Raw genomic sequence first — 21,366 nt, 5'->3', positions numbered from 1 at the left:
TTGAGCTCTGACTGGCTGATTTAACTCAGCTCTTTCGGCCCAAATCCTCTCCAAGCTGACTGACTCAATCTGACTTCTTTAGGCTTCTCACTGAATTGCTCTGCTTGGCCTCAAACTAACTCTGATAATTTGTTTCAATCATATGGCTCATTCTGATTCCCTGGCTTCAACTGCCTCACCTACATGAACTGAATGGAACTGAACTGAACTCCACTACACTGCGTCCTGTACTGACTGGTTGAAATGAACTCAACTCCCAACTCTGACAAATTGACAAATTGAATTTTCTCTCCCTGAGCTGTTCTTAAATAGCTTTTCTCCTGACAGTTGGGTGTATCCTTTCTCTGACTCATGCTGTCAAATTTGTCACTGTATCTGTCTCTCAATTGTTTGGGATTAAAGGTGTGTACTAAGGGCATGTCTGCATTCTAGTCAGATCACACAGACCTAGATCTTTAAATGTGATCAGAGCATCCACGTTGCTGGATTAAAATTCCTCTACAATGGCCCCAACACACACACACACACACACTCCCTGCTAATAAAATTTTGAAGCAAAAGATCCTCCATGCATCCACAGGAGGAGAGGAAAGGGGTACTCTCTAGCTCTTAGTCCCTGCCTGCATCAGGCCTCCCCTCTTAGTGGCTAGGGATTTTCTAACCTTTACCTATCTCTGCCAACACCTCAAATGCAAGGTGAATGCAAAAGCAGCTGTAAGGGCTCCCTCAGCTTGGTTCTCTGAATATCATTATATAAAGTACCAATGAGGAAAGGTCAAATATGCATCTCTTCATTGTGAAAACAGCCAATGTCATGCAGGGCTAACTTTTGTCTTCTGTTCAGCCATCCACGTTCTGCCTCCCAGAAATCTATCAACCACATGTCAGCCTTTCATGTTTCATCCAGAGTGTTCCTCCCTCCATGGGACAATCCTCAGGTCTGTCAAAGGTCTCGTGGAAGACAGTTACTTTTTATGAAATTGATATTATCACAGCAGCATATATCCCTCCAAAAGGATCTGATTCTGGACTTGTCCCTATAAACATGGTTGACTGGTGCTATGACTGTCTAGTTGCATAACCACATTTAGTAACCATATCACACTATGAGATAAAACCAACATTCTGGCTCAATTAAGGCACCTATATATTTTTTATGTAAATCACTTATCAGGTGTAGGCTTATGAAATAGAGTTTTAAAAATCTAAAGGCTAGAACTGAAGAGACAGATGGCTCAGCAATTACTGACTGCTCTTCCAGAGGATTTAGGTTCAGTTCCCAGCACCCACATTGCAGCTCACAACTGTGTGTAACTCCAGTTGCAGAGAGCCCAATACCCTCTCACAGATATACATGCAAGCAAAACACCAATGTACATAAGAGAGAAATAAAACATTATTTTTAAAACTCTAAAGGCTGATCTGTCACTTGTCTATATCATATTTGTTTAATCAACTCCAGGCGGCTGGAGAAATGGCTCAATAGGTTAGAGCAACTGCTGCTCTTCCAGATGTCTCAGGTTCAATTTCTAGCACCACAGTTCAGAACTGTCTTTAACCTCAGTTCCAAGGATCCAATGCCCAATCCTGACTTCAGCAAATCCTTCATATAAGTGGTATATACATGCAGACAAACTACCCATAGATATAAAATAATAAAATAAAAATAACTTTTAAAAGAAAATAAAAATATACATAGTAAAAGATAAGTGGATCAAGTATTTTATACATCTGCTCATTGTATATGTATACTATGCATAACTGTAAGCCATGCATTGCTTAATGACAGGGATACTATATTATAGTCTGAGAACTAGGTTATCAGCCACAGTGTACTTACAACAATAAGACTCTTGTGTCACCATTAAGTGGTAAAAACCCTATGAAATTACTTTCTTATAATCTCATCCTGAAGAACATTACTATATAACAAGACTGTATGGAGCTTAATTGTTCTAACATACTATATGAACTAAAAACACCTCCAGTTGTGTTCTCTGCTTGGAAACAATCACAACCAAAGCATGAAAGTGAACAGCCAATGCCTACTAAAGGTCTTATTCAAACTTTGCATGTTCCCTGAAGTGTTCAGTCTTTCCTGAGAGTAACGTGAAACTCTTAACATCAGTCAATGCCTTCCTCTTGACAGTCTGAGGAGTTATATCAATTTTACATGTAAAATTACCAAGGAAGTAAAAGAAATGTGTTACCTGGGTTTGTAGAGGGAGTAACACAGGTGCTTTGTTTGAACTTTCTTGGCCTGAATAAATATTCTCATCCGAGGTTCAAAATACAGAACAGCTGTGTAGGCTCTGAATGACCGTCTCTCTGGAAATCTGAAATAGAGAATGCAAAAGGTCACAGTGGACAGTGTACCATTCTCCTTGGGAAGATAAAAAATTATATGTTCTACTACTGCACTGTTAGTTATTTTTCTGTTGCTGGAATAAAGCACTATGATCAAGGCAACTAATATAAGGAATAGGTTACCCAGGGTAAGAGTTCATCATGCCAGGTCAGCATGGCAGCATGCATCAGGCATATTGGCTGGAGCAGCAGCTAAGAGCTTCCATAGCAAACCACAAACAAAGCAGAGAGAAGACTAATTAGGAATGGCCTGGGCTTTTGAAACTTCACAGACCACACCACTAGTGACACTCCTCCTCCAATAAGGACACACCTTCTTCTCCTTTCCACACAGCTCTACCAACTGGGCACTACATATGCAGACATATGAGCCATGGGGTCATTCTCCTTCAGGTTCCTGTATGCTCCTAGAAACCTTTTTTTAGGACTAATGATGCTGCAAACACAAGTAAATCTTACCACGATTGTGGCATTAAGTCTCTTAACAGAAGGTAAATATAGATAACATTTGCTTTGGTTACAAGTAAAATTTGTTGGCAGCTAACCAATTTTAGGAAGATACATCAGTCACAGGAAATATACTTTGTATTAGCTGGCCCAGTAATTGATGCAGAAGAACAAAATTAAGCAAATAAACAATGTAATCTTCCTGTTCAAACATAACTAAGAAACTGTAGGCTCATGTGAACAAAAGGAATTTCTACTAATCAGTTGTGAACAGAGAAATAAAACTGGGGGAAAAAAGTCTCATTTGCTTTCAGAACATTGAAGGGGACATATAACACTTAACTCTATACGTATGTCAAGTATTAGAATAAGTATTTATGGTCAGCTGAGAGGACACTTTAACAGGACGGATAAAAGAAGACAAAGAGAAAAAAATTAACAAAATAGAAGACAAGTAAGTAGAAGTAAAAACAGTGTCAGCAGTCTGAGGAAAACTACTGTGGTAAGCTGCACACTTCTGGGAGGATGCTGGAACACGGTGCCTGTTAGTAGACCTTAAATATTAAAAATCCACTTGTGAGATATAAATATTCTCCAAATAGACCAGAAATGCCAGACAAAAGCAAACTGAGCCAGGCTTAAGGGGCGGCGTTCTGTGCTTCTAAACTGCAGAAAAGGTTCTAAGATTAAAGAGAAAGCAGGGAGCCATTTCTTTCTGGTTTAGAAGGAGACAGAGATAATGAGGTGAAGCTCTGAGGTCCATCTGAGGGACCTCAGCAGGTGCTCAGTCCAAGGGCAGAATGCCAAGGGACTCTGGAAACTGAAAGTGAAGCCCTAAGTAATCCAAGGGTTTTCTGGTAAGATATAATTTCCTTCGGATACCATCTGAGGCTTGATCAAAGATAAGGAATTCCTTTCAATTGTTCCAATTTTCTGACATAAATTATGTCAAAGTACCTAGTACATGGCTGTGATGCCATAAATATCAATGCACTCTTTAATTTATATCTAAGTTAACACACGCAGTAATAGGGTTTTTTGTTACAGCATGCTCACATATATATGGCATTACTAATGCACTTCTAATGTAACAAGAGATGCTATCCGCATCACGATATTGCACTATGATAACTGCAGTTTCACTTGGTTCCCCAGGGGTTAGACAATTAAGTATCTCTTCACTTAGCCTAGAAAAGAAAAACAGTAATTCTTGTGATGCTTATAAACATCCCAAGGAATCCTACCACTGTTGAAATCCTTTCTGATCCTATGATTTGAAATTGCCCTGAAGCTACTAACTCCTTATTTGTTCACTTATCAAAATAGGCACATTGTTGATATTTCAAGGTTAAAGTCAAGAGTAACTCAGAGAGATTGGGGATTTCAATCAGTAGAGGGCTTGCTGAGCATGCACAAAGCCCTTGGTTCAATTCCCAAAACAACAGCATAATTTATGACAGAGTTTATGAAGTGGAGAAGTATGGTGAGAACTCAAAGTGATTAACAAGTTCTGAAATACACATACCCCCTTCTCATACACACAGACACACACACATAATGACAGCAATGTTTCTGTTTGTTTGGAGGCCCAAGATAACTTTTTATTTTAAAGAGAAAATCTGTGTAGTTCTGGCACTTGCTATGTAGACCAGGCTGGCCTCCATCTCACAGAGACCTCCCTGCCTTTACCTCCTGAGTACTAGACTAGGATTAAAGGTGTGTGCCACCATGCAACTCCTCAGGATGACTGAGGTCCTGCCAGCCTCTTGCCTCGGCCTCCTTATTACTGGGATTACAGATATTTTACTGTACCTAGATAATACTTCAACCTACCTGTTGATGCTGAATTTATTCAAAATACATTTATAGGTAAATATGCAGAGCATGCTTGTCAGAGGTCATCAAGAACCTCTGTTTTAGTTAGGGTCTTACTGCTGTGAACAAACACCATGACAAGGCAACTCTTGCAAGAACAACATTTAATTGGGGCTGGCTTACAGGTTCAGAGATTCAGTCCATTATCATCAAGGCAGGAGCACAGCAGCATCCAGGCAGGCATGGTACAGGCAGATCTGAGAATTCTACATCTTCATCTGAAGGCTGCTAGGAGAACAGGGACTTCCAGGCAGCTAGGACATGGGTATTAAAGCCCATACCCACAGTGACACACCTACTCCAACAGGGTCACACCTCCAAATAGTGCCACTCCCTGGGCCAAGAATTTACAGATGATCACACCCTCCAGTGAGACAGCCCACCGGAAGGACTCATGACTAAGATGTATCAGGGTTCTATAACGAGGATACACATAGATGCAAAGAGGAAAGTGCAAAGAGGAAGAACCCATTTGAAAGCTTCTTACATTTTTTTCATTTGTATCAGTTTTTCATTGCTACAATCAGATAGCTGATGGAAATAACTTAAAGGAGGAAGGAGTTATTTAGGGTTCCTAACTGCAGAGACTTCACTCCACGACCACTTGGCCTCATACACTTAGAAAGAACATCATGGTGGCAAGAAAGTGTGGCTTTTCACTTCGTGCCTGATCAGGCACCAGAAAGCCCAATAGGACAGGGCCTTGCTAACACACTTAGAAGAGTCCCACCACAATGACCTACTTCCTCCAGCTTGGCTTCACGTCCTAAGCTTCCACAACCTCCAGTAATGCTGCCTCATGCTAGAAACCAATGATTCAATACATGAGCCTTTTGGTAAGACAATGTCCAAACCGTAATATTTCACTTTCATGAAAGTCCACACAACACTGTCACCCTCAGCTATGCAAAGGCAACAACAATCCACTGTGTCCCATCCAAGGGAAATTCATGACTCAGCTTACGAGGTCTGGGTTTGTGGGAATCTAGCAGCATCAGCACCTGCTACCTATCATGTGTCTGAGTTCCAGAGTGCCAGGAGGAAAACAGGACTTTATTGTAAGTCAGTATCCCTGTTTCATTTCTGTAACTGTGAAAAACATGACAAAAAGCAACTTAGTGAAGATTTTTGGCTTGTAATTTCAGGTCAGTTTATTGCTTCCAAGAAGTCAGGGCAGGAACTTAAAGCTTCACAGCCACTGTCAAGATCTCAGTGAGAATATAACATGTGAATCCTTGCCTGCTTCCTCTCATCTAGCTTTTTTCCTCTCTCGTATACTTCAGGACTCTCTGCCTAGGGAATAGTGCTGCCCACAGTGAGCTCAGCCTTCCTCCATCAACTAACAATCAAGACAGTCCTCCACATGTACATATGCCATACCAAGTGCATAGGCCACCCAGATAGAGATAAATGTCTAATTAAGACTAGCTTCCCAGGTGATTCTAGTGTGTGACAATTTGGCAATTAAAACTGACTGATGCAGTCCTGCTCTTTGCATAGTCTAGATGTTGTGACGCAACTTTTCAGCTAAATGAAAGGATTCTATCAGTGTTGGGAACTACCAGAAGCCAGCCATTAGTCAAGCTTGTAAGTCAGCTCTTCTGAGGATTGATGAATGCTTATCTCTTCTCTTCTCCTGTCTTTTTTCAAGTTCCTGTTTGTGACAAACGTAACAGAACTAGTTCTAATTTCTGAAGTCTGAGGTATAAAGAAAGCAGTGCTAAATTCAGAATGTAAAGCATCTTCTTGTTCTTGGCAAATTAACCCTGGAGCTTCATCTCTTTCCAGCCAACTACTCTCAGTTCTCAAATATGGCTCACAACATCTCATCTCCAGACCACGGGATGTCACTCTTGTTCACTCTTGGCAAGTTCCTTTAAACCTCTCTGGATGCACCCTTGAAATCTCACTTCTGTTGAAGTACTTCCTCACTTCCAGTGTGGTAGAGCCTGTGTGAATCCCTCCTTCTGTACCTCCTGTCCTAGGGACTGTCACTACCTCTGTATTTTTCTCTCCATCAGTTTGTAAGTTCCATGTGGTTAGTGCCCTCATCCATTAAATAAACGGTTCTTGTGTGGATGAAGGATCGGTCATTCACGGCTTGGCTTCTCTTGCTTAGCTTAGAATGAGCAACAGAGCATTCCCTGTGTGATGAGGTCTTTTCATGGAAGATCATCTTCAGTGTTGATGCTATCCAATTGTAAATAAAGCCTAAACTTGAGGGGCTGACAAAGAAACAGCCAGTAGTCAGGATATCTTTAAAAGACAAAGAACTGTCTGCAACTCTCCAGTTGTAAGGACCCTCTTTGCATAAATTCAAGGGCTTTTCTTGTCTCATTTCTGCACAAACTTCCTTCCTTTCTGCCTCCCTGTGCTTTGCCAGGGGAGTCCATATCTCTATTGCTGTGTGGTGGTTTCCTTTTGCACTTTCTATTTAATTAGCTCTGATAAGAAACTGAAGCAAGCTACTCTCCCCACCTCCAGCCCTCCCCACTCAGAGTCACATGACAAGCAGGTAAAAGTAAAGAAAAGGCTATTTTAAGGCTGAACCTGCTGCTTGCAGAGTCTGGGGAATATGGTGGGGGAGAAGCAGATTAGAATCAGTGTCCTTTTCTCTGCGTAGACTTGAGAATTCTTAGAAGTGTGTCTGCAATTTGGATTCCATGGCCTGCTGCGCCATCTGTGCAGCTTTCTTTACCTGACCTGTCTACATTCTTCTATTTCTGGGGCTGCTCTATGTGTACCTTAGGTGCATGTGGACTAGCATAGTAGTCGCTCAATTAACAACAACAACAATAGTAATAGAACAATGGAAGAGCAGGGATGTGAGGGCAAACTACGGCAGCCAGGTCTTGCCTTTATCTACTGATTCAGACCCTGGGGCTGGAGTCTAGGAGCAGGAACTTTAAGAGTAAGGCTGCCCCGAGATTCCTTCCCTCTAAGAAGTTTGGAAGTCATGGCTTGGTAGACATAGCTGGCAGGAGATGTGTAGACAGAGGATCACGAGAAAGGAGAACATGCTCACAGGTGTTTGGGAATAGAACACTATCTGAGAAGGCTAACTCCTATGTATAGCCACAAAGGAACCCAGACAACAGACTCCCTTCCAAGCCATCAACTGAGCTACTCTTGTGCTATAGGATAAATGTCCCCATAAAAATCCATGTTAAAACTTAAAGTCCACATTAAAAAGTACAACCCCATGGGAACTATAAGAGAAAACTAAGTCATTAAATCAATTCATATATTCATATATTAATGGCTTAATATGTTAGTGGTTATCTCCAGTGCAGGTTTGTTATAAAAGTACCTTTGTCTCTGTCTCTCTCACTGTGTGGTCCTCTCAGCTCTGTGTCTCTGACTGTGGTATCATCTGATGCTTTGGAGAGCAGTAGAAAGATCCCAACAGAAAGTAGACCTTTACCAGATATAATCCCATGGTCTGAGATCTCTCAGCTTCCAGAGCCTTGAGTTAAGTAAACCTAGTCTCAATAAATAACCCATCCTTATATATTCTAGTATAGCAACAGAAAAAAAAAAAGACCAAGGTACTTTATATAGTCTATGGCTGGGACATAGGCTCTGAATTCCAGGTACAACATCAAGCTGATTCTTTTTACAGTACCTCAGAAGTGTCATATGTTATGTATAAAATAGTTATATATGACAAACAAAATTGTGTTCCCTTAAAACAGACGGGTTATTATACTTGACATTAATGAAGTCTATTATCGTGCACACAAAAGACTCTATGAAGATTAACTAGTGTAAATTCTGAACTTTGAACAGACTCACTGAATGTTAGCTTGTAGATTATACCTAAGAGAAATGTCAACTACAAGAGGTAACTTCAAAGAAAAGTCCTAAGCTATATGGGGTAATGAAAGAGCTTCTTTTGTGATTACCACAGGATGTCAGTAGCAGGTAAGAACAGTCTGGAGCTGTAGCAGTGATGTGTTCCAGCCAGTTTGGTTAAGATATAAACTAGGGTCATTATGGAATGCTGCCCAATGATTGCCAATTTAAAAAACTGCTGGCAATGTGGCACCTAATTTCATAATATGACATAGGACAAAATTCTCACTCTATTTCTGTACATTATATTCTCACTCTATTTCTGTACATCATTCTGGAAGCAAGTGGGGATGGCATTCTCCAGTCCCAAGAGCCTTGGTACTGATGGGTTCTAAAGAAAAAGCAGGGCTTAATAAGGACAGTCAATTCCACAAGCCTTATTTTCTTTTTCTGGGATCAATGCTTTCACTCAGTGTCCTACATATCCAGGACATTTAATTTATAATGTTTACAATATACTAAGTCACTGAAGGTAATATGATGAGAACAAGAAATCTGAATGTAAAGTAGAGCAGCTGCAATAGATCACGTGATCAAAACAAACAAAGCCCAAAGCATCAGTAAAAGATGTCTTAGAGGTGATTAGACCTCCAGAGTTTGAAATGGAAGAGACTCCAATTGTAACAACATCACTCTCACATCATATGGATCTCCATTGATCTTCAGGGATGGAGGGCAGTAGAAGCTATGACTAAGGCTTCTCACTGCCTTCCTACTACAGAACCTACCATATGCTTAGAGAATCGTGCAAACAATAGCATTTTCATTAGTCACTTGAATCTAATCTATTTGTTGCCCGATGTGTACCAGACACCAGCTTAGTTTCCTATTGTACAAACTAATGGCATTATAACAAATGCCAGAAAGAAGAGCGGTGGGGAGAAATGGAATGTGAGAGTGGAAGCAAACAGCACTGAGATCTTCCACGCATCATGTGCCGCACCTCTTTTAGCCTCATGACATTCACATACACTAGACGCTGTGTAGCAGTGTTTTATACAAAGGAACACAGAAGTTTAGAACCATAGACAACTGGTCACCAGAACAACAGCTCTCTATAACCACCTATGTACACATAAACTTGCATCACTTCAACTCATTCATACAGATCTGGATTTAATGATCTAGTGGCCCCATTTTCTGATCCTGTCTATCATTATACATAGAATAAATTATATGGCATTAGGCAGCCAACAGCTCCTAGACATCCAATTAACCCTAATGTCTCTACTGGCAGCCCAGGCTATTAGGCAGAGGAATCATTTTCTTGAAAACAAAGACATAAAATCAGGTTGTCAGAGTAAGCATGCATATAGTCTTCTGGTGAAACTCAGGATACTATTTGTGGGGCCTGAGAGCCTAGGAGTTGGGGCTGACATGACAGATCCTGGCATCTAGGTTGTCTGCCAGACAACTGCAGAACAATCAAGCATTCTGTTGGAGTATAATGGAATACCATAGAAGACTTTGTGTATTGTTTTATTAAAGGTTTAAAAAGATTGGTCTGGTAGCTATTTAGGCATCAGGGTCAGATTTAGAGAACCATGGGTAGATGTAGAGAGACTGAGGTGACAATGGAAGGCATGTTACAATAATGAAGGTAGACATAACTGGGTGTGCAACCAGAGCATTATTGACTGTGTGCATGTGAATCTTTCTGGAGGGTGAAACCACTGTGAAGAAACTGAGTACTAAGTATAAAATGAGGATTTGACCCACAGGTGATATATAGTGAAAATTATAAAAGGTCCAGAGAAAAGGATTAAAGCTACCTAAGGTGGAGGAGGAAATGATGATTTACAAAAAGCTGAATAATTGCTGCTAATGGTAGTATATTTCTTCAATGCCAGCACTTGGAAAGCAGAGACAGGCGCTTCCCTGAGCTGAAGGCCAGCCTAGTCTATGTAGCAAGATCCATGCCAGCCAGGGATAATTAGTAAGAGAGAGAGAGAGAGAGAGAGAGAGAGAGAGAGAGAGAGAGAGAGAGAATATGAAAATACAATTATATCTGCATGACATTTTTCAATAACTAGGGCCCAGAAAGTGAAAATAAGAAGTTAACTTTTAGGGCATGCTATTTTTGAGGCAACATTTTCATTTAAATAAATTTTATAGTGAGAAAAAAAAAGAACACATTTAGGAATAATATATGTCCAAAAGTTTACTTCTAACAAACAATGAAATAGTCATTTAAGGACCTAGCCCAGAAAATGAAGCCCAGAAAATGAACAATAAATCCAAGAAGAGAGAAAATCATGTGGAAGATGCAGAGGAATTTAGAATAAATAGTGTAATTAAGCTAAAATAATTGTTTATACATGATTTGCTAAACACTGTAAAAATGTGCAACTATAATTCCAAATCCTAGACAAGGACGTGAGGCCACTGCAATGCATCTGAAATGACATCAATAGAAAATCAACTCTACAGTTAGATAATAGAATCTCAAGTTTAGGCATGTCTATTAAATATAAAACAAACCAGAAAAATAATACAACAGAACAGCTCATTTGCAAACCTTTGGGATAAGATAAAAGGTTCTTCCTTGGAGAAACAAAACCACAACTATGTTTTTCGAACGGGGAAGAGAAAAATACGGCAGAACAAAAATAACAAAATAAATGAAGAAAGTAAAAATAAAAATCGGATACAAGACATGTGAAATGTCAGCCTACGCATAGCCAGGGCACAGTAAATAGGTATTACATAAAATGCTAGCACCACCAGAATGGTCTAATACTGGCTGCTTATAAGCGTTAGGCCAAACAAACAAACCAAAAGCACTAAGGCTGTGGTATAAGACATAGGAAGAAGGGATAATCAGAAAGACATCAGTATGGCTATAAGCTATTGTAAACAGGCAGCTTTTGTGGAAATCTACCAGCCTGAGTAGTCACAGACCTTGTAAATAGGCAGCCTTGGCAGATAGTACCAGCTTAGATAAAGACAAGTGACTCATAGACAGAGTCATAGTGACCTGTCCCCTGAACCTTCACCCAGCTGATACCCTGTTCTGAAAGATATCTGTACTCCCCCTGAACACCTATGCTCCTGTGTCATCCCCTTTCCCACATCCTGCATTCTTGTGTTTATAACCCCTGGGTTAAAAAGTAAAAATTATAATTTGATAATTTAAAAAGAGAAAAAAGAAAGACATCAGTATAGAAAGGCTGGTTTCGGATAGAACTGAAACAAAGTTTCAGCTGGTTTGTAGTGATACTGAATTTTAACAAAAGGTTCACTTAAGAAGTTGTATAAGCCAGAAACAGGATGTTACTTATTACTTGGAAACGTATATAACAAAAGTCTGTGAAAGTCATGAAACCTAGACTTGGTCATACACATCACAGAGAATTCTAACTGTTCTCAAAAACTATTACTGGGAACAGGAGAAAACGGATTTATGTTTCTGGAAAGATATCTCAAAATAAAGAATTAAGAAGAAAAAAATGATAAACTAGGTCTAATCTAAACTGACATATACTGAAAAACAGGATATATTCCAAGATTCAAGTTGCAAAGGTGGGCATGGTAGTGTATGCCCAGTGCCCCAGCACTGGTGTGTGCTGGCTATGTTTTTTTCCAACTTGACACAAGATAAAGTCATCTGAGATGAGGGAACCTCAACTGAGAGAATGCCTCTGTAAAACCGGCCTGTAGGCAAGCCTGTGGGGCATTTCTTGATTAATGATCCACATAGTAGGGCACAGGCCATTATGGGTAGTGTATATGGAAGTGTAGCCTTTATAGTAGGGCACAGGCCATTATGAGTAGTGTATACAAGTCAGGTAGCCTCCTCTAGGTACTGTGCCTGTTTGTTTGTTTGTTTGTTTGTTTGTTTGTTTGTTTTTGAGACAGTCTCTCACTGAACCTGTAACAGGAAATTGGCAAGACAGTCTGGCCATTTGGCTCTGAGGATCTACCTGACTCCCGTCCCCCAAGTGGTAGTGTTCTACATCTGTGCTCCGATCACTAGCTTTATTACACAGGGCTGGGAATCCAAACCCACATTTTATGTGTGTGCAGCAGACACTCTGCCAAGTGAACTATCTCCCTAATTCCTATGAAGTTATTTTCAAGCCTCCTTTCTTTCAAAGCACATTGCATGAGTTATAACATAACTATACTCTAGCACAACTCTTGTTCTACAAGTACAGCCCATTCTCTGCACATCACCTGGAACTTGTATCTAATTCCTTTTCTCTCTTAATAATCTCTATTCACAGTTATGAAGACATGTACATATACCTACACATGTAATGCTATATGAAGGTCATAAATTTGAGAGAGACCAAAAGAAAGTACATGGGTGGGTTTGTTTTTGAGACAGTCTCTCACGGAACATGGTAACAGCTAATTGGCAAGACAGGCTTGCCATTCGGCTCTGGGGATCCACCTGCCTCTTGTCATAGTGTCATCCTGGAACAAGGCCTGCTGCCACCTCACTGCTACTGCACACCCAGCCTACAGCAAAAACGACAAAGATGTAGATTCCTACACTGAAAATCAGTGTGAAATAGTCACAAATACAACACAAACATTCAGACAGTTTGACTGAGTAATTGTCTACTTGGGTAGAAAATTTAAGAAAATAACTCAAAACAAAGAGATGCAAAGTAAGCTAAACAGAAGATACTCAAGGGGGTTAGATTTTTAAAGAAAACAAGGAAAAAATCATTCAGAAAAGTGGAAGAGTATCAGCATAAGTATGTTCATTTTGGCATGTGTAAATAACATGCCATGCTGGTACCAATGCTGTTATCTATAGGTTCAGATGTAGATATGTAGTGTGGCAATTCAAGTCAATGTAGACTCTCAGAAACTACTGTATGAGTGCAGAAAATCATTATAAAATCTATCTTAGCAACACCACATCCTGGCTTACCAATGCAGTTTATTATCAGTGTGTCGATCTTATAACGAAAAATAAGACTGTAATACAATAGAATCCAATGCTAAAAAATCAACTATCATATGTAAGTTTTCTGTTTTCTTAAAAATTTCACAACCAATTTTATAATGCATAAAAATGGAAAGCCAGGCCTAGTGGTGCATTCTCACAATCCTAGAACTTGGGAGGTGGAAGGAGGAGAAATTTGAGTTCAAGGTCATCATCAAGTACATAGTAAGGCGAAGACCAACTTGGGCTACGTGAGATTTTGTCTTAAACATATAAAAATGAAGTAAACTAAACTGGAATGGAAACTTAAGGGTTCTTTGGGAAGTTGGTTGGATGATGATTTGTTGGGGCAAACACATGAAGAAATGTTAAATTGAAGTGGACACAGGTGAAAGGCTAAGGCAGACTCTTGAAGGAACATTTAGCTAAAGCAGACACAGATGAAAAGAAAGATGTTCTGTTAAAGCAACCAAGTGAAAGGACACGTGATAAAGGATTCTTTGCTAACAACATGTAAGTATTGGTATGCCCTACATTGCAGTTGAGCTGCATTTGTCTGGACTCCATGGAGAAAAATGCACCAAAAAAACCTCTGGTGATGTGCTGCAGTTTTCTTGCTGCTTCCTCAGACTCCAGCTGATTGAGGGTATGATGGTTTGTATATGCTTGGCCCAGGGAGTGACACTATTGGGTGTGGCCTTGTTGGACTCAGAGGTGTGTCACTGTGGGCATAGGTTTTAATAACCCTTGTCCTAGTTGCCTGGAAGAGTTTTCTCCTATTTGCCTTCAGAACAAGACGTAGAACCCTCATATCCTCCTGCACCATGCCTGCCTGGATGCTGCCATGCTCTCACTTTGATAATAATGGACTGAACCTCTAGATGCTACCATCCTCCCACCTTAATGATAATGGACTGAACCTTGGAACCTGTAAGCCAGTCCCAATCAAATGCTATCCTATAAGAGTTGCATTGGTCATGGTGTCTGTTCACAGCAGCAAAAAACATTAACAAAGACAGAAGCTAATCGGGGACTGGGGTATTGCTGTGATGGGCCTGATTGTGTTTTTCTTTGGAAGAATGTGGAACTGGGGACTTTGGATTTGGAAAGCAGTAGAATCCTTTAAGTGGGGGATTAATGAGCTATTCTATTAAGAATATGGAAGACTTTGTTGCTGAGAGTGATTTAAACTGTGCAGACCTGTCCAGAGAGGTTTCAGTGAAAAATTATGTAGCCTAGAGACTCTTTTTGTGGTATTTTGGTGAAGAATGTGGCTGCTTTTTGCCCTTGTCTGAAGAGTCTACCTGAGGCTAAGGTAAAGAGATTTATATTAATTGTATTGACAAAGAAAGTCTCTAAAAAGCCCAGCAGAGACTTTGCTCTTTGGTTAAGTCTCATGAAAAGCATTTTGAACAAGCATACAAGCTTATAAAGGAAAAATACAAAATACATGGTTCAAGTATCAACATAGAGCTATTTGCAGATGATATGATAATATATATAACAGACCCCAGAAATTCTACCTGAGAACTCCTACAGCTGATAAACACCTTTAGCAAAGTGGCTGGATAGAAATTAACTCAGAAAAATCAATAGCCCTCTTTATACAAATGATAAACAGGCCAAGTAAGAAATTAGGGAAACAACATTCTTTGCAGTAGTCACAAATAATATAAAATATCTGGGTATAAATCTATCCAAGTGAGTGAAAGATCTACATGACAAGAACTTCAAATCACTGAACAAAGAAATTGAAGAAAATATCAGAGAATGAGAAGATCTCCCATGCTCATGGATGGGTAAGATTAACATAGTGAAAATGACCATCTTATCCAAAACAATCTACAGATTCAATGCAATTCCCTAGAAAATTCCAACACAACTATTTACAAACCTTGAAAGACAAGTTCTCAATTTTATGTGGAAAAACAAAAAGCCCAGGATAGTTAAACTAATCCTGAACAATAAAAGAACTTCTGGAGGTATATCCATCCTTACCTCAAACTGTACTACAGAGCAATAGTAATAAAAGCTTCGTGGTATTAGTATAAAACACACTGGTTCGTCAATGGAATCAAATAGGAGACCTTGAAATAAACCTACACACTTCATTTTTGACAAAGGTGGCAAAACCATACAATGGAAAGAAACCATCTTCAACAAATGTTGCTGGTCTAACTGGAAGTCTGCATGAGGAAGAATGCAAATAGATCCATATCTACCATCCTGCACAATAGTCATGTCCAAGTGGATCAAAGACCTCGATATAAAATTGGATACACTAAATCTAATAGAACAAAAAGTGAAAAAGAGCCTTGAACTCATTGGTACAGGAGACAACTTCCAGAACAGAACACCAATAGCTACGGCTCTAAGATTAACAATTGATAAATAATTTTCATGAAACCAAAAAGCTCCTGTAAAGCAAAGAACACTGTCAATAGGACAAAATGATAGCCTACGGATTGCAAAGGATCTTCACCATCCCTAAAATACATAAACTCACAAAATTAGACATCAAAAACCCAAATAACCCTATTTAAAAAATGGTGTACAGAGCTAAACAGAGAGTTCTCAGCAGAGGAATCTTGAATGGCCAAGAAGGACCTAAAGAAATGTTCAAAGTCCTTAGTCATCAGGGAAATGCAAATCAAAATGACCCTGAGATTCCATCTTACACCTGCCAGAATGGCTAAGAGCAAAACTCAAGTGACAGCACAGGCTGGTGAGGATGTGGAGCAAGGAGAACACTCCTCCATTGCTGATGGGAATGCAAACTTGTACAACCACTTTGGAAATCAATTTGGCAGTTTCTCAGAAAATCATTAATACTTCTACCTCAAAACCACTCCTGAGCATATACCCAAAAGATGTTCCACTATACCATATGGACACTTGCTCAAGTATATTCATAGCAGCTTTATTCATAATATCCAGAAACTAGAAACAACCTAGATGTCCCTCAACTGAAGAATGGATAAAGAAAATGTGGTACCTCTACACAATGAAATACTTACTATTCCACCATTAAAAATTAAGACATCATGAAATTTGCAGCTAAATGGATGGAGTATGAGAATATCTTCCTGAGTAAAGTAACCCAGATCCAAAAAGACATGCATGGTACATACTCACTTATAAGTGGATACTAGCCATAAAGTACAGGATACCCACAGAAGCTTAACAAGAAGGCAGGCCCAAACAAATATGCCTGAACCTCACTTAGAAAAAGAAATAAAATTGTCATAGGAGGCAGATGGAGGGAGGGAACTGGATGGGAGAGGGGATGAGGAGGGGAATGGGGGAGCTTCAGGATCAGGTGTCAGAAGAGACAGGATAGAGTGCCAGAGGGCCAGGAGAATGAATGAAAATTGCGGGTGACAGAGAGGACATCTCGAGGACTTGCTAGAGACTTGGGGAGGAGAGGTTCCCAGGAGTGACCTTAACTGAAAATCACAGCAGTGGAACTATGGACCCTGAAGAGGCCACCTCCTGTAGCCAGGCAGAAACCCCATTGGAGTGATAGGAACACCAACCCATCCACAAAACTTCTGACCCAAAATTTATCCTGTCAACAAGAAATACAGGGAAAGGGATGGAGCACAGACTGAGTATGTGGCCAACCAGCCCAACTTGAGACCCATGCCATGAAAAAGCACCAATCGCCGGCACTATTTATGATACTCTGTTATGCTTGCAGACAAGAGCCTCAAATAACTTCCTTTCAGAGGTTTGTTCCATCAGCAGCTGACTAAAACAGATGCAGAGACCCACAGCCAAACATTAGATGAAGCTTAGAGACTCTTATGGAAGAGATGGACGAACTGAGGGCCCTGAAGGAGATAGAAACGTCACAGGAAGACCAAAAGAATCACCTAACATAGACCCTTAGGGCTCTCAGAGACTGAACCAACTGAAGAACATACATGGGCTGGACCTAGACCCTCTGCACAGATGTAGCAGATGTGCAGTTTTATCTTCATGTGGGTCCTCCAACAACTGGAGTGAGGGCTATCCCTAAAGCTGTTGGCTTTCTGTGGAATATGCTCCCTTAATTGAACTGCCTTATCTGGCCTCAGAGGGGGAGGGTTTACTCAGCCTTGCAGAGACTTGAAGTGCCAGGATGGGGGGATACCCAAGAAGGGCTACCACCTCTCAGAGGAGAAGGGGAGGGAGGTTGGGGAAGGAGCTTGTGGGAGGGAGGGACCAGGACAGGGGGCAGCAATCAAAATGTAAAGTGAATAAATGAATGAATGAGTGAATGACTACTGGCGACTGCTGCTACTGCATACCACTCTGAAATCCTGTGTGAAGTAGGTGTAAAACATACTCCGGTGTCAAAGATGAGAGAAAAAGGAGGAGGGGGTAAGAAAGAGAACAGAAAACATCTTTGGTATTTTTCATATGTATGAATGAGTAAATAAATAAAAAGTGTCAATTTCCCTACTCAAAACTATATGATGTCCTAGGTCTGATTCATTTTCTTTATTTTGTAATTGACTGCATAAATGTCTTGAGAAGCTTCAGGCATCATTACACAATCTGGAAACAGTGAGAACTTTCTCCCTCAACTTAAGCTGACAAATTATTCCTCTAATAATGTACTGTTTTCTGACATTAATGTTGAAATGCCAAGGCACTCTGACAGATAGCTATTTGAAAATGCATATTCAAAGCTTTTAAATAGCATGAAATATCAGTTCTGGAACCAACTGTTAAACAGAAGGGCAGGGGCGGTGGGAAGTGTGGAGAATGTAATGGAGGTGCCAGTAACAACTCTGGCCTCCATCCTGATATTGGCATATTAATGCTGGCAAGGGGCTTCCCGCACTACAGCAATTAGGCTGGATGCAGTTTTCTAAATGAACAAAATCCTCCCTATTTCTGTTTATTCAGAATTCCTTATGTTAAAAAAATGAGAAAAATATAAAATGGAAAAATTACAAAGATAATCCAAAAAGTATGTATTTCAAACAAAAAGCTAGATGAGACTTTCTAAGTTTCACCTCAAAGTTAAAGGAAATGATGCTAATGATCTGCTAAGCTGATGTTTGTGAGTCACGACATCAGCCTAAAACCATTGTGCTGAGTACAGTAGCTACTGCTGCTACTGGACACCACTCCAAATTCCTGTGTGCTATATGTCTAAAACACACTCTGGCATCAAAGATGAGGGGGGCGGGTGGCAAAGAAAGAGAGAGAGAGAATGAGAGAGAGAGAGAACAGGAAACATATCTTTATTTTTCATATTGAGATTGAAATTGAATTATTTTGTATATATCAGATTAAATAAAACAATACTAAAATCATTTTCATGTTTTTCCTTTGACTTAACATAGCTAGTAAGAAATTTAAGATTAGACTAGGTAACAATACAGAAAACAAATTGAATTATAGTAAATTACTCTGTTACTTTGTTTTTTAAAGGACTTAATTTTGATTTATGTGCTATACATTGACTCTGTATATGGCTGTATATATATGTGCGTGCGTGCGTGCGTGCGTGCGTGCGTGCGTGCGTGCGTGCGTGCGTGTGTGCGTGCGTGTGTGTGTGTGTGTGTGTGGTAAAATCAGAAGAAAGCAGTGTGTGTGTGTGTGTGTGTGTGTGTGTCTGTCTGTCTGTCTGGTGAAGTCAGAAGAAAGCATTGGATGTTCTGGAGCCAGAGACATAGACAATTGTGAGTGCCCAACTAGGGTGCTAGGAATAAAACTCAGCTCCTCTGGAAGCCGTCCTAGTCACAGAAGCAACTCTCCAACCCCTTAGGTTGCATTCGAAGTCCCTTTTAGTCTGACACTGAGAAGCCGCATGGCCCTTGATATGTTACTGAAAGCCTAGGTAAGTTACTTTACAGCAACCTCACTTAGACTCCATATGTACTTTCTCTCAGTATCTTCTCATTCTGTTTACCTCAGGTCTGTAATAGATAAGAATGATTATCCTAACTGATTTGTTTATTACATAAACAAGGGGAGTTCACACCAGGCCACCTTGAGCAGACAAACGCTGTAGTTGACTTCTCGCCATATTCTTTTCACTTTTGGTGAAAATACTCTTCTTTGCTCCCTACGCTATCTACAGGCCCAATCATATCTGCTCGCTTTCATTGATTTGTGCTAAGAATGAACTCAGGTGTTGTTTGTTGTAGTATATGTGAAAGAGGGATACACTGTTAAGGAACATCTCATTACCCCGTGATCTCCAAATTTTCTGGCATCGTGTCACCTGAGAAACATCTGGACTGTATTATTTTCCAGCCTTGATATCTAGAGAGTCTGAATATGAAGTATTAATGAGGCCTATTTAAAAAGCTACCCAGATCACTGGAGGTTGGAGCATGTTTTGCAGGGACCACCTGTCTGGCCTAATTTCCTTCTCTAGTTGGTATAAAATGAATTGTCGCAGTGGTACTGTTAGGGGCCTTGTGTCTATGGCTGGAAAGCAGTGCTCCCAGCTCCAGCCCAGGGCCAGGGGGAAAGGATGCCCTCCAATACACAAGTACTCACTCCTCCAGAGCCTCAGCCATCAGTATATCTTCTTTGTCAGTTGTAACATCCAACTCTGGTTCTCCACTAAGCAGTAGCTTCAGGTTATAAATAATCAGCAAAGTTCCTTTAAAAAAAGAAAAAAGGAAACACTGACTTGTCAGTTCAAGTACACTGAATTCTAGACATTTCTAATCACTCCAACCGTAGAATACAGCAGACTCTAGAGCAGTGGTTCTCAACATTCCTAATGCTGTGACCCTTTAATGCAGTTCCTCGTATTGTGGTAACATAAGTTTATTTTTATTGTTTCTTTACAACTATAATTCTCCTACTGTCATGAATCATAACATAATATGCTATGCAAGATATCTGATATGTGACCTCTGTGAAAGAGTTATTCAGCCCCCCCACCCAAAGGGGTTGGAACACACAGGCTGAGGATTGCTGCTCTAGACCAAATTTTTTTTTTTTACTTCAGCAAAACACATTTGGATAAAATGCAAGCCATGCCTAATGGGAAATTATACTATCATCTGAGACTGCTGTACTTCCACAACACACGGCTCTACATATATTCAATCTACTGTCAGTCTTTCAAATGTTGGCGGACTTTTCATAGTTTACATTATGACAATTGCTAGGTACCTGAGCCAAGTTTGTATTGCAAGTGAAGCTCTCACTGGTAAAACTGAAACCAATGCATATGAGAAAAAATTAGTTTAAACACTGTACTGAGTGTTGGTTTTTTATTCTAGAGCTGGCACTGACAAACTTCTGTATAAGTCAATCAGTAAATATTTTAGGTTTTATAGTCCGTATTGTCACTATCATAGCTACTCACAACTCAACATGGTCACTGTTGTACCATGAAAACAGATAAAGAAAAGACATAAAGGAATAAATGCAGACATGTTCCAATAAAATGTGATTGATAGTACAGAGTGCCAAGAAACCAGATAGGCTACCTGCAGATATTCTCTTCTTGCTCCATTCCCTGAGATCCAATCCCCTAGCCTCAACCCCAGCTCTGCATCAGAACACCCAGGGAAGCCTTCCCTGTCTCCCTATTCCCATCTCCTATGAGTACCACACAGATATTCCCCTTGTAACATCTCTACCCTTGGTCTCAGACCCAAGCAGGCAGCCCACACTAACTAATCCTAAGATCATCTATCCTGGTGATACAAGTAAGCTAATGGCAGAGCCACACTCACTGCAGTCTCCCTTTTCTCTCTGACTCCCTATCCAACAAACCACAGATATCTTCTCCCCCAGCTTTCATTCCCCAAAACTCATCCCATCATTCCAGCCTCCAACACCAGCAAGCATTCACTAGGCACACACCAGCTAAACTGTCTGAGAAAAACAGGTCAACGAAAAATTTATTTCCTGGTAGCACATAGCCCCCACAGTCTACTGACATCAAGGGAGGAAGC

The 21,366-nt window shown here is 40.2% G+C and overlaps 1 protein-coding gene across 1 annotated transcript in view; it reads right to left on the bottom strand.

Annotated features, from left to right (window-relative positions):
• The window catches only part of Morc1 (MORC family CW-type zinc finger 1), a 172,805-nt gene that overhangs the window by 124,662 nt on the left and 26,777 nt on the right, over positions 1 to 21,366 (bottom strand). The window contains exons 8-9 of the mRNA XM_034515577.2: positions 19,949 to 20,054; positions 2,211 to 2,336 (exon numbers count right to left, since the gene is read on the bottom strand). Of these exons, the coding sequence (XP_034371468.1) occupies positions 2,211 to 2,336; positions 19,949 to 20,054 (232 nt within the window). The remainder of the gene's footprint in view (positions 1 to 2,210; positions 2,337 to 19,948; positions 20,055 to 21,366) is intronic.

The sequence above is a fragment of the Arvicanthis niloticus genome, chromosome 12 (assembly GCF_011762505.2).
Source record: "Arvicanthis niloticus isolate mArvNil1 chromosome 12, mArvNil1.pat.X, whole genome shotgun sequence".
Classification (NCBI taxonomy): Eukaryota; Metazoa; Chordata; class Mammalia; order Rodentia; family Muridae; genus Arvicanthis; species Arvicanthis niloticus.
This window is presented reverse-complemented; position numbering and strand designations above follow the sequence as displayed.